Here is a 14,213-nt window from a genome sequence, read left to right as displayed (position 1 = left end):
ACAAAAACATTCTTGCAGTGCACATTCTAGTGTTCTTCAATATAAATGCCTGCAAGGTCAGCTTCAGGAGGAGCCATGACGTGCTCCCTAACACACATGAAGCTTCGTACCGCAGAGCTTGCTGTTTGGGCAAGATGTCACATCCCGGAGAAAAATACCCCCTAAAGGTGATTTTGACCCAGGAAGTACTGTGCTCCCGCTTCCTCCAAAGCCTCCAGCTCCTTGGCTAAGATCGAAAGGCGTGTACACAATGGAGGATGCTCCCTCAAAAGGTTAGTGGCCAGAGAGGGCCTTTGACTGAGCACTTCCTGGGTCTTACACTAGGCGGCACTAGCACAGGGAGTCTGTCCGCAGGTCCCATAAGGGAGGGGTATGTCCTTCCCCCTCCACGAAGGAAGGAGAAAACTGATGTGGGAAGCATGCGAAGCCTTCAACTAGGGGCAGGCAGCTGGGAAGGAGAACAGAAGGGATTCCACTTCTTTCGTTTTCAGCCTCGACAGCATACCTAGCCTGATGCCCTTACTTCCCTGCCGCCATGGATGCGCTCTTAGAATAAACTCCTGCTGCCCACACAATTCCTGCACAACCTCTAGCTGTGCCCGTCTGACACTCTGACTTCTGGAGAAAAGAGGCGAAAAGCATTTGAAGACCTCACGTCGTGATGTGCCAGAAACCCCCCTGGGACGTACAAAAGCCTTGGCCTCGGAAAGACATCCTCAACTCACTCCCACCTGCCTTTCAGTGCTTGGGACTCCAGGGGTCTCACCGGCTGGTGATCCCCTGCTCCCGCTCCAGACCCACACGACCTCTCTACTAGGAGCTTTGGTGGAGCAGAACACACTGTGTTGCCCTCTGCTTTCAAAGCACTTTCCGGACACTGGCTCGTGGAGCAGCTGCACGCACGTGTTCCTGTCGGGCCTCCGCTCTCACTTGGAGCCAGACGGGCTAAAGCATGGCCCCATGCCCATCCAGACTCAGGCTCAGAAGCCCAGAGGCCGGAATCTGGGGAGTCTGACCACACGCCGCTCCACTATCCACCACGTCTGCGCGGAGGCTCGAGAAACACTGCCGAGAAGAAGCCCACACAAACCAGGACAGGGGGCCGCCCAGGAGGACGACGGGCCGTACCAGCTGGCTAGGATCCCCTCCCTCAGAAGCCACCGGCAGCTTCCCGCACGTCAGGAAGCAGATGCTTTCCACCTGGTATTTCCATACCTGCTCTGTCTCCCAAGGTTGTGCCTGGGCCAGCTGAATCTCCACTTGTCTTCTCACTCCCTGCGGCTGTGGTGAAGCCCTCTGTACCTTCCGGGGTCCCTGACACAACAACGGGGAAACGGTTTGACTCCTACACACGCAGGGTTCTGCATGTGCCTCTTCCCGCACAGGACAGAAGTCAGGCTTGCCACACAACAGCAGCCTTCAAGGACTCCTAGGGTGTCTGCAGCTACATAGCTAGTATCAGTCTCACATCACACACAGCTCAATCGTGAGTTCGCCCTGTGTCACGATCGATGCCACCACATAGGTGCCAAAGGGCCAATCCTGACTTGTCTGATTTCCCTGCGCTCGGCTCTCCTGCGCTAGGTTCCAGGGGCGTGCTGGGTTCTTTACCTCCTCTGGCGGCTGCAGTCGGGCTGCCGGTTCCTCCTGAAAAGAGACAGGACACTCCACGTTACCCTGGGCAGAAATCAGTGCACTTGGTCTGACAGAAGCCATCCCCCGCAGGCGCTCTTAGGGGTCCCATGGAGCAGCCGGGGCCCAGGGGCCTGCTCCACGTCACCCAGGTAGTGGGCAGCAGATCCAGGAGCCGAACCCTGCCAGCCTCACCCTGGACTGTCGACTCTCATGCCGTTCCTCAGGGCACCTGTGCTGGGGGAGCCCTGTGCTACGATTTCCAATCGGCTCTAGTGGGAGGCCCTCTTTGGGGAAGGGCCGTACACGTCCAGAAAGGACATTTGACCCAGCAAACCCAAAGAAACCATCAGCTTTTCCTCAACAGAGGGAAAAGCCCCGCGTCAAATTGCTACTCCCCTCGTAGCATAGCATGGAGCAGGAGCGAACGGTTCCGGGTGGCCCTCCTTTGTGGACCAAACACTGAGGAGCCCTGCTCCAAGCCCCTGTCCCTACGACCGGCTGGCTGCCACAAGACCGAGCTGATGCCCTTGCCATCGTGCCCCAAGAATGCTGGCCCCCTCACCCTTCAGCAAATTCCCGACTCTAACGGCATGCAGAACGCGTTGCGTACGTCGGGCTGCTGCAGATTCCATCCTTCACCCTACCAAAGGATCATGTGCTGGCCACGGTCTGCCCAGAAAGGATCTGCCACCGAAATCTGACATCACAAATCGGGCGAGGCCAACACAAGTGTAGCTAAAGATCACTGGGCCATGGGTCCACAGATCAACACACAGTCAAGGCCCACTGTGCGTACTAAAGAAATGATGCCTCATGGTCCGGGACGGACTTTTGCTTCCTGCTGAAAGCGACCAGGACTCCGCAGGGCTTCTAAGACGTGGAGAGACAGGGTGTCAAGCTGAATTTTGGCAAGTCCCCTGTGGTGGAGTATCGACTAAGGGTTCGTCGGGGGGACCTGGCGAAAGTCTGGAAATGGTCTCAACGGTGACAGGCTTCGCGGCCTTCGACTTCCTGTTCCGACCATTTGCTGGGCTCCTCTGGCACAGTGTCTGTTGCTAGGCTCGGGGGCCGGAACGCTGGCATTTCTGCAAAGATCCCCGGAGAAGGGGATGCTGGTGGTCTGGAAACCATTCCTTGAACAGCTCCGCCTTTGAGGAAGATGAGCTACGTTGGACAACCGCGGGTGTTAGGTGGCACACGTGGACCGCCTGAGCGAGGCCACGGGCAGATGGGACTGCGAGGAGAGCAAACTGGACTGCCGTTTGACGTTCATGCCTCACTCCCTACACGGCAGCGTGAACACAGGATCGTTTGCTTTGACTCCCAATCATGTCTACCTGTGGAACGGCCCTCACGTTTTTGTCCTTGAAAGCCACAGTGCGACAAACGCCGTCCGGGGCGCACGAGGACCGGCACGCTGTGGTCCGTTTCATCTCGGAAGCATGCCCTATCGCACAGATCCCACCACTGTGGAGCCATGCCAGAGGAGGCCCAGGGCTTTCGGGGTTCGAATCTGGTCTCTACCTCTCCTGAGACCTTTCGTTGCTTGCTTCCTTCTGGGAGGAAAGATGCCCATCGGCCACGCTCTCAATGGGATTTGAGTCTCATCGTTCAGCTTCAGGCATCATCTGAAAGTTGATGTCCTTGACATCCAAGAAGTGTCATGGACCAGGGAAATCTCTCCTTTTCCCACGTTCCCGAATGTCATCCCAACGCCATCAGCTCACTTAGCACCCCTCCCACCCAAGACTCTCCCAGGGGCCCTGACGTGAAATCCAGGACGACTGGTAGAGGGAAGCTATGGAAGACATGGCCTTTCAATCACTTCTTGGTCTCGCCTGCTCTGAAGCCTGTGTCCCTTGTGCCTTTCTCTTCAGGGTCAAGAGAAGGACGACAACAACAACAACATCAAGAGCAAGCACAAAAGATGGAAAACCCTGCTGAAAACGGGTATACGTGCTATCACCAGTCGACGTAACGGGTCAGATGTCTGTTAGTCTGGACGCTATTGGACTGAGCAGCACTGCCTGAAACCAGTTGCTTAGGCGTCGAAGGGCTCCGTTGTTGGGAACTGGCTTTACCTGGTGTGTGGCCAGGGCTACTGGTGAAGGCGGGGCCCGCTCCAGTGCTGCCTAGGCTGCCAGCATTGAGGGTCGTGGAAACCGGACGTCCAGCAACACCTGAGAAAACCGTAGAATGAACTACTCATTTCAAACACACTTGCCCGTTTTCGCCCAAAGGGGAATGGACCTCTCCCGCCAGGTCCCCCCCACCCCCCGAGAAAATGGAAGCGACTTTCTTCCAGCGACTTGCTGTCCAGACTTCCCGGAGATTTTGTTCTAATATAACTCTCCTCCACTTTTTGTTATCATCCTTGCTACTTCCTTCTTGGGGTGGTTGCGGCCTTCTTTGCCACACTCGTGCTTTCCACAACTCAAACTGGGTCATCTTACGTCTTCCTCTACATATCTCCGTGACGTTGCATCCAAAGAAATGGAACCTCCCGCCCTCATCACACTATCCCTCGGGGATGCTAGGAACAATGAGGAAATGACAGGATGGAGCTCATGGCACCCTTCCACTTAAAACCCCTACGAGATCAAAATATCTCCTTAGACAGAGGCACCTTTCCTCTGAGGCTAGTCTACCTTTTTAAAAATTTTGTTTTTCTTTAACATGTGGAGTGTGATGCTACTGAGTTCTGTCAGAGAGACGATATTCCTGAGAAACGAGACGGAAGAAAGTCGAAGGGGACCCCCTACTTAAGCCCGTCCCTCTAACCTGGTCCAAACCAAGTGAAATTTAAGTCTATGGATGTAAGATTTGATAACCGTAGGCAAAGCTCCGTAAATTCCTTCTTTGCCGGGCTTCCTCCAAAGCCATACTCTCATACAAATTCTGTCACAAAAACCCAAAGTTACACAGAATTTTAAGTCTGAGCCTTTTTTCCTCTCCTTCTTCTTCTCCTCCTCCTCCTCCTCCTCCTCCTCCTTCTTCTTCTTCCTCTTCTTCTTTTTTTTAATTTTTTTTCGCTGTCCATAATAAATTTTGGCATCATATACTCACCTGTAGAAGAACGTTCAGTCGGGAGACCTCGAGCTGTTCCTGAGGAGAAAGAAAGAAATGAGGGGCCACTTGCGGAATCAGTCACTTAAGCCTCTGTCTTAAGGCTCTGCTCCTGATCTCAGGGTTGTGGGATGTAACCGGGCTTGGGCTCCGAGCTGGGTGTGGAGACTGCTTCGGTTGCTCTCGCCCCCTCTCCCTCTGCCCATCTTGCTCATTCACCACAAAGGGAAAAACAAAACAAAACAGAAGAAAACCAAAAGGAAGAACAGAATTGGCCTCATGAAAAGTAAGTGATTTCTGCAAGATGGCTCTGGTCACTGACAAGGCTGGGACTGAAATCCAAGTCATCCAGTCCCTTGGGCCATAAGTCCTAGGGCGTTTTCAGGTAATGCTGCCTCTGCGAATCATGAACTGCCTCTTGTACTGTTTGGAGCACCCAGGCTTCCTAGTGATGGAAATGCCATACTTGAGACCAGAGAAACAGAGAAGAGAACATGACGTGAGTACTAGCGTGTCCTTTTTGGAATGCTTCACACCATCGCTATGATCCATGTGTTAAGTAGTGCGAGAGAAGTTGATGTGAGCATTCGCAGAGGTAGTGTCATGCTTTAATTGTCAAGACTTGCCCAGTCCGGGCCAGGCACACTCCACCAACAGACCAATACAGATCTCATCTTTTCCCACCGATCCCAAGCACACGGGACATGGGATGGACACGTCTTGCTCATCGGCATGGAAGGGTCATGTAGAAAGACTCTTTGACCCTGACCCCCAGAGACTCCCCAGGGGACAATGATGCAGCAGGATAGACCCTGATCCTCCCGACCATTCTGGTGCCGATTCCAGTTCCCTGGAGAAAGGTCACCTCTGGGGCATTTCAGTGATTCTCATCTGAGCTCCTTCCAATTGGACACAACAACCCTTCATTCACGGCAGCATCTTCCCGTGGGACACAATCAACTCTGCTGCAAAATGGCCACGTCTAAACGGGCTCTGAGCCACACAGGGCGAAGGGGAACACTGTGGCTCACGACACATGCTAGAGGACACATTGCAAATGTCTGTAGCGTATGAGTGAGAAAACACACGTCTAGGGCTTTCCTGGTGAAGGGGCGGGCTGACGAGGCAATGGGCTCCCCTTCTCTCTCCCTCTCTTTCTCTTTTTGTGTGGTGTTTTGGAGATGGGGATGGCGGGGACCCGTCTTGAATCCGGGCCCTCGAGTCTCTCGAAACCCGTCACAGACGGGAGGACAATGAATTTTCTAGCTACTGCGAAGGCGGCGTGAGCCCTCGAAAGATTCCTTTCGCTTGGACGGAAACAAACACTGTTTGGCCATTCTTGCAGTGCACATTCTAGTGTTCTTCAATATAAATGCCTGCAAGGTCAGCTTCAGGAGGAGCCATGACGTGCTCCCTAACACACATGAAGCTTCGTACCGCAGAGCTTGCTGTTTGGGCAAGATGTCACATCCCGGAGAAAAATACCCCCTAAAGGTGATTTTGACCCAGGAAGTACTGTGCTCCCGCTTCCTCCAAAGCCTCCAGCTCCTTGGCTAAGATCGAAAGGCGTGTACACAATGGAGGATGCTCCCTCAAAAGGTTAGTGGCCAGAGAGGGCCTTTGACTGAGCACTTCCTGGGTCTTACACTAGGCGGCACTAGCACAGGGAGTCTGTCCGCAGGTCCCATAAGGGAGGGGTATGTCCTTCCCCCTCCACGAAGGAAGGAGAAAACTGATGTGGGAAGCATGCGAAGCCTTCAACTAGGGGCAGGCAGCTGGGAAGGAGAACAGAAGGGATTCCACTTCTTTCGTTTTCAGCCTCGACAGCATACCTAGCCTGATGCCCTTACTTCCCTGCCGCCATGGATGCGCTCTTAGAATAAACTCCTGCTGCCCACACAATTCCTGCACAACCTCTAGCTGTGCCCGTCTGACACTCTGACTTCTGGAGAAAAGAGGCGAAAAGCATTTGAAGACCTCACGTCGTGATGTGCCAGAAACCCCCCTGGGACGTACAAAAGCCTTGGCCTCGGAAAGACATCCTCAACTCACTCCCACCTGCCTTTCAGTGCTTGGGACTCCAGGGGTCTCACCGGCTGGTGATCCCCTGCTCCCGCTCCAGACCCACACGACCTCTCTACTAGGAGCTTTGGTGGAGCAGAACACACTGTGTTGCCCTCTGCTTTCAAAGCACTTTCCGGACACTGGCTCGTGGAGCAGCTGCACGCACGTGTTCCTGTCGGGCCTCCGCTCTCACTTGGAGCCAGATGGGCTAAAGCATGGCCCCATGCCCATCCAGACTCAGGCTCAGAAGCCCAGAGGCCAGAATCTGGGGAGTCTGACCACACGCCGCTCCACTATCCACCACGTCTGCGCGGAGGCTCGAGAAACACTGCCGAGAAGAAGCCCACACAAACCAGGACAGGGGGCCGCCCAGGAGGACGACGGGCCGTACCAGCTGGCTAGGATCCCCTCCCTCAGAAGCCACCGGCAGCTTCCTGCACGTCAGGAAGCAGATGCTTTCCACCTGGTATTTCCATACCTGCTCTGTCTCCCAAGGTTGTGCCTGGGCCAGCTGAATCTCCACTTGTCTTCTCACTCCCTGCGGCTGTGGTGAAGCCCTCTGTACCTTCCGGGGTCCCTGACACAACAACGGGGAAACGGTTTGACTCCTACACACGCAGGGTTCTGCATGTGCCTCTTCCCGCACAGGACAGAAGTCAGGCTTGCCACACAACAGCAGCCTTCAAGGACTCCTAGGGTGTCTGCAGCTACATAGCTAGTATCAGTCTCACATCACACACAGCTCAATCGTGAGTTCGCCCTGTGTCACGATCGATGCCACCACATAGGTGCCAAAGGGCCAATCCTGACTTGTCTGATTTCCCTGTGCTCGGCTCTCCTGCGCTAGGTTCCAGGGGCGTGCTGGGTTCTTTACCTCCTCTGGCGGCTGCAGTCGGGCTGCCGGTTCCTCCTGAAAAGAGACAGGACACTCCACGTTACCCTGGGCAGAAATCAGTGCACTTGGTCTGACAGAAGCCATCCCCCGCAGGCACTCTTAGGGGTCCCATGGAGCAGCCGGGGCCCAGGGGCCTGCTCCACGTCACCCAGGTAGTGGGCAGCAGATCCAGGAGCCGAACCCTGCCAGCCTCACCCTGGACTGTCGACTCTCATGCCGTTCCTCAGGGCACCTGTGCTGGGGGAGCCCTGTGCTACGATTTCCAATCGGCTCTAGTGGGAGGCCCTCTTTGGGGAAGGGCCGTACACGTCCAGAAAGGACATTTGACCCAGCAAACCCAAAGAAACCATCAGCTTTTCCTCAACAGAGGGAAAAGCCCCGCGTCAAATTGCTACTCCCCTCGTAGCATAGCATGGAGCAGGAGCGAACGGTTCCGGGTGGCCCTCCTTTGTGGACCAAACACTGAGGAGCCCTGCTCCAAGCCCCTGTCCCTACGACCGGCTGGCTGCCACAAGACCGAGCTGATGCCCTTGCCATCGTGCCCCAAGAATGCTGGCCCCCTCACCCTTCAGCAAATTCCCGACTCTAACGGCATGCAGAACGCGTTGCGTACGTCGGGCTGCTGCAGATTCCATCCTTCACCCTACCAAAGGATCATGTGCTGGCCACGGTCTGCCCAGAAAGGATCTGCCACCGAAATCTGACATCACAAATCGGGCGAGGCCAACACAAGTGTAGCTAAAGATCACTGGGCCATGGGTCCACAGATCAACACACAAAGTCAAGGCCCACTGTGCGTACTAAAGAAATGATGCCTCATGGTCCGGGACGGACTTTTGCTTCCTGCTGAAAGCGACCAGGACTCCGCAGGGCTTCTAAGACGTGGAGAGACAGGGTGTCAAGCTGAATTTTGGCAAGTCCCCTGTGGTGGAGTATCGACTAAGGGTTCGTCGGGGGGACCTGGCGAAAGTCTGGAAATGGTCTCAACGGTGACAGGCTTCGCGGCCTTCGACTTCCTGTTCCGACCATTTGCTGGGCTCCTCTGGCACAGTGTCTGTTGCTAGGCTCGGGGGCCGGAACGCTGGCATTTCTGCAAAGATCCCCGGAGAAGGGGATGCTGGTGGTCTGGAAACCATTCCTTGAACAGCTCCGCCTTTGAGGAAGATGAGCTACGTTGGACAACCGCGGGTGTTAGGTGGCACACGTGGACCGCCTGAGCGAGGCCACGGGCAGATGGGACTGCGAGGAGAGCAAACTGGACTGCCGTTTGACGTTCATGCCTCACTCCCTACACGGCAGCGTGAACACAGGATCGTTTGCTTTGACTCCCAATCATGTCTACCTGTGGAACGGCCCTCACGTTTTTGTCCTTGAAAGCCACAGTGCGACAAACGCCGTCCGGGGCGCACGAGGACCGGCACGCTGTGGTCCGTTTCATCTCGGAAGCATGCCCTATCGCACAGATCCCACCACTGTGGAGCCATGCCAGAGGAGGCCCAGGGCTTTCGGGGTTCGAATCTGGTCTCTACCTCTCCTGAGACCTTTCGTTGCTTGCTTCCTTCTGGGAGGAAAGATGCCCATCGGCCACGCTCTCAATGGGATTTGAGTCTCATCGTTCAGCTTCAGGCATCATCTGAAAGTTGATGTCCTTGACATCCAAGAAGTGTCATGGACCAGGGAAATCTCTCCTTTTCCCACGTTCCCGAATGTCATCCCAACGCCATCAGCTCACTTAGCACCCCTCCCACCCAAGACTCTCCCAGGGGCCCTGACGTGAAATCCAGGACGACTGGTAGAGGGAAGCTATGGAAGACATGGCCTTTCAATCACTTCTTGGTCTCGCCTGCTCTGAAGCCTGTGTCCCTTGTGCCTTTCTCTTCAGGGTCAAGAGAAGGACGACAACAACAACAACATCAAGAGCAAGCACAAAAGATGGAAAACCCTGCTGAAAACGGGTATACGTGCTATCACCAGTCGACGTAACGGGTCAGATGTCTGTTAGTCTGGACGCTATTGGACTGAGCAGCACTGCCTGAAACCAGGTGCTTAGGCGTCGAAGGGCTCCGTTGTTGGGAACTGGCTTTACCTGGTGTGTGGCCAGGGCTACTGGTGAAGGCGGGGCCCGCTCCAGTGCTGCCTAGGCTGCCAGCATTGAGGGTCGTGGAAACCGGACGTCCAGCAACACCTGAGAAAACCGTAGAATGAACTACTCATTTCAAACACACTTGCCCGTTTTCGCCCAAAGGGGAATGGACCTCTCCCGCCAGGTCCCCCCCACCCCCCGAGAAAATGGAAGCGACTTTCTTCCAGCGACTTGCTGTCCAGACTTCCCGGAGATTTTGTTCTAATATAACTCTCCTCCACTTTTTGTTATCATCCTTGCTACTTCCTTCTTGGGGTGGTTGCGGCCTTCTTTGCCACACTCGTGCTTTCCACAACTCAAACTGGGTCATCTTACGTCTTCCTCTACATATCTCCGTGACGTTGCATCCAAAGAAATGGAACCTCCCGCCCTCATCACACTATCCCTCGGGGATGCTAGGAACAATGAGGAAATGACAGGATGGAGCTCATGGCACCCTTCCACTTAAAACCCCTACGAGATCAAAATATCTCCTTAGACAGAGGCACCTTTCCTCTGAGGCTAGTCTACCTTTTTAAAAATTTTGTTTTTCTTTAACATGTGGAGTGTGATGCTACTGAGTTCTGTCAGAGAGACGATATTCCTGAGAAACGAGACGGAAGAAAGTCGAAGGGGACCCCCTACTTAAGCCCGTCCCTCTAACCTGGTCCAAACCAAGTGAAATTTAAGTCTATGGATGTAAGATTTGATAACCGTAGGCAAAGCTCCGTAAATTCCTTCTTTGCCGGGCTTCCTCCAAAGCCATACTCTCATACAAATTCTGTCTCAAAAACCCAAAGTTACACAGAATTTTCAGTCTGAGCCTTTTTTTCACTCCTCCTTCTTCTTCTTCTTCTTCTTCTTCTTCTTCTTCTTCCTCTTCTTCTTTTTTTTAATTTTTTTTCGCTGTCCATAATAAATTTTGGCATCATATAATCACCTGTAGAAGAACGTTCAGTCGGGAGACCTCGAGCTGTTCCTGAGGAGAAAGAAAGAAATGAGGGGCCACTTGCGGAATCAGTCACTTAAGCCTCTGTCTTAAGGCTCTGCTCCTGATCTCAGGGTTGTGGGATGTAACCGGGCTTGGGCTCCGAGCTGGGTGTGGAGACTGCTTCGGTTGCTCTCGCCCCCTCTCCCTCTGCCCATCTTGCTCATTCACCACAAAGGGAAAAACAAAACAAAACAGAAGAAAACCAAAAGGAAGAACAGAATTGGCCTCATGAAAAGTAAGTGATTTCTGCAAGATGGCTCTGGTCACTGACAAGGCTGGGACTGAAATCCAAGTCATCCAGTCCCTTGGGCCATAAGTCCTAGGGCGTTTTCAGGTAATGCTGCCTCTGCGAATCATGAACTGCCTCTTGTACTGTTTGGAGCACCCAGGCTTCCTAGTGATGGAAATGCCATACTTGAGACCAGAGAAACAGAGAAGAGAACATGACGTGAGTACTAGCGTGTCCTTTTTGGAATGCTTCACACCATCGCTATGATCCATGTGTTAAGTAGTGCGAGAGAAGTTGATGTGAGCATTCGCAGAGGTAGTGTCATGCTTTAATTGTCAAGACTTGCCCAGTCCGGGCCAGGCACACTCCACCAACAGACCAATACAGATCTCATCTTTTCCCACCGATCCCAAGCACACGGGACATGGGATGGACACGTCTTGCTCATCGGCATGGAAGGGTCATGTAGAAAGACTCTTTGACCCTGACCCCCAGAGACTCCCCAGGGGACAATGATGCAGCAGGATAGACCCTGATCCTCCCGACCATTCTGGTGCCGATTCCAGTTCCCTGGAGAAAGGTCACCTCTGGGGCATTTCAGTGATTCTCATCTGAGCTCCTTCCAATTGGACACAACAACCCTTCATTCACGGCAGCATCTTCCCGTGGGACACAATCAACTCTGCTGCAAAATGGCCACGTCTAAACGGGCTCTGAGCCACACAGGGCGAAGGGGAACACTGTGGCTCACGACACATGCTAGAGGACACATTGCAAATGTCTGTAGCGTATGAGTGAGAAAACACACGTCTAGGGCTTTCCTGGTGAAGGGGCGGGCTGACGAGGCAATGGGCTCCCCTTCTCTCTCCCTCTCTTTCTCTTTTTGTGTGGTGTTTTGGAGATGGGGATGGCGGGGACCCGTCTTGAATCCGGGCCCTCGAGTCTCTCGAAACCCGTCACAGACGGGAGGACAATGAATTTTCTAGCTACTGCGAAGGCGGCGTGAGCCCTCGAAAGATTCCTTTCGCTTGGACGGAAACAAACACTGTTTGGCCATTCTTGCAGTGCACATTCTAGTGTTCTTCAATATAAATGCCTGCAAGGTCAGCTTCAGGAGGAGCCATGACGTGCTCCCTAACACACATGAAGCTTCGTACCGCAGAGCTTGCTGTTTGGGCAAGATGTCACATCCCGGAGAAAAATACCCCCTAAAGGTGATTTTGACCCAGGAAGTACTGTGCTCCCGCTTCCTCCAAAGCCTCCAGCTCCTTGGCTAAGATCGAAAGGCGTGTACACAATGGAGGATGCTCCCTCAAAAGGTTAGTGGCCAGAGAGGGCCTTTGACTGAGCACTTCCTGGGTCTTACACTAGGCGGCACTAGCACAGGGAGTCTGTCCGCAGGTCCCATAAGGGAGGGGTATGTCCTTCCCCCTCCACGAAGGAAGGAGAAAACTGATGTGGGAAGCATGCGAAGCCTTCAACTAGGGGCAGGCAGCTGGGAAGGAGAACAGAAGGGATTCCACTTCTTTCGTTTTCAGCCTCGACAGCATACCTAGCCTGATGCCCTTACTTCCCTGCCGCCATGGATGCGCTCTTAGAATAAACTCCTGCTGCCCACACAATTCCTGCACAACCTCTAGCTGTGCCCGTCTGACACTCTGACTTCTGGAGAAAAGAGGCGAAAAGCATTTGAAGACCTCACGTCGTGATGTGCCAGAAACCCCCCTGGGACGTACAAAAGCCTTGGCCTCGGAAAGACATCCTCAACTCACTCCCACCTGCCTTTCAGTGCTTGGGACTCCAGGGGTCTCACCGGCTGGTGATCCCCTGCTCCCGCTCCAGACCCACACGACCTCTCTACTAGGAGCTTTGGTGGAGCAGAACACACTGTGTTGCCCTCTGCTTTCAAAGCACTTTCCGGACACTGGCTCGTGGAGCAGCTGCACGCACGTGTTCCTGTCGGGCCTCCGCTCTCACTTGGAGCCAGACGGGCTAAAGCATGGCCCCATGCCCATCCAGACTCAGGCTCAGAAGCCCAGAGGCCGGAATCTGGGGAGTCTGACCACACGCCGCTCCACTATCCACCACGTCTGCGCGGAGGCTCGAGAAACACTGCCGAGAAGAAGCCCACACAAACCAGGACAGGGGGCCGCCCAGGAGGACGACGGGCCGTACCAGCTGGCTAGGATCCCCTCCCTCAGAAGCCACCGGCAGCTTCCCGCACGTCAGGAAGCAGATGCTTTCCACCTGGTATTTCCATACCTGCTCTGTCTCCCAAGGTTGTGCCTGGGCCAGCTGAATCTCCACTTGTCTTCTCACTCCCTGTGGCTGTGGTGAAGCCCTCTGTACCTTCCGGGGTCCCTGACACAACAACGGGGAAACGGTTTGACTCCTACACACGCAGGGTTCTGCATGTGCCTCTTCCCGCACAGGACAGAAGTCAGGCTTGCCACACAACAGTAGCCTTCAAGGACTCCTAGGGTGTCTGCAGCTACATAGCTAGTATCAGTCTCACATCACACAGAGCTCAATCGTGAGTTCGCCCTGTGTCACGATCGATGCCACCACATAGGTGCCAAAGGGCCAATCCTGACTTGTCTGATTTCCCTGCGCTCGGCTCTCCTGCGCTAGGTTCCAGGGGCGTGCTGGGTTCTTTACCTCCTCTGGCGGCTGCAGTCGGGCTGCCGGTTCCTCCTGAAAAGAGACAGGACACTCCACGTTACCCTGGGCAGAAATCAGTGCACTTGGTCTGACAGAAGCCATCCCCCGCAGGCGCTCTTAGGGGTCCCATGGAGCAGCCGGGGCCCAGGGGCCTGCTCCACGTCACCCAGGTAGTGGGCAGCAGATCCAGGAGCCGAACCCTGCCAGCCTCACCCTGGACTGTCGACTCTCATGCCGTTCCTCAGGGCACCTGTGCTGGGGGAGCCCTGTGCTACGATTTCCAATCGGCTCTAGTGGGAGGCCCTCTTTGGGGAAGGGCCGTACACGTCCAGAAAGGACATTTGACCCAGCAAACCCAAAGAAACCATCAGCTTTTCCTCAACAGAGGGAAAAGCCCCGCGTCAAATTGCTACTCCCCTCGTAGCATAGCATGGAGCAGGAGCGAACGGTTCCGGGTGGCCCTCCTTTGTGGACCAAACACTGAGGAGCCCTGCTCCAAGCCCCTGTCCCTACGACCGGCTGGCTGCCACAAGACCGAGCTGATGCCCTT

The 14,213-nt window shown here is 54.5% G+C and overlaps 1 protein-coding gene across 1 annotated transcript in view; it reads right to left on the bottom strand.

Moving 5' to 3' along the window:
• The window catches only part of MUC19 (mucin 19, oligomeric), a 170,545-nt gene that overhangs the window by 26,325 nt on the left and 130,007 nt on the right, over nt 1-14,213 (bottom strand). Inside the window, exons 95-104 of the mRNA XM_044226370.1 lie at nt 13,661-13,696; nt 13,265-13,363; nt 10,723-10,761; nt 9,747-9,845; nt 7,640-7,675; nt 7,244-7,342; nt 4,702-4,740; nt 3,717-3,815; nt 1,612-1,647; nt 1,216-1,314 (exon numbers count right to left, since the gene is read on the bottom strand). Of these exons, the coding sequence (XP_044082305.1) occupies nt 1,216-1,314; nt 1,612-1,647; nt 3,717-3,815; nt 4,702-4,740; nt 7,244-7,342; nt 7,640-7,675; nt 9,747-9,845; nt 10,723-10,761; nt 13,265-13,363; nt 13,661-13,696 (681 nt within the window). The remainder of the gene's footprint in view (nt 1-1,215; nt 1,315-1,611; nt 1,648-3,716; nt 3,816-4,701; nt 4,741-7,243; nt 7,343-7,639; nt 7,676-9,746; nt 9,846-10,722; nt 10,762-13,264; nt 13,364-13,660; nt 13,697-14,213) is intronic.

The sequence above is a fragment of the Neovison vison genome, chromosome 12 (genome assembly GCF_020171115.1).
Source record: "Neovison vison isolate M4711 chromosome 12, ASM_NN_V1, whole genome shotgun sequence".
In the NCBI taxonomy this organism is placed as follows: Eukaryota; Metazoa; Chordata; class Mammalia; order Carnivora; family Mustelidae; genus Neogale; species Neogale vison.
This window is presented reverse-complemented; position numbering and strand designations above follow the sequence as displayed.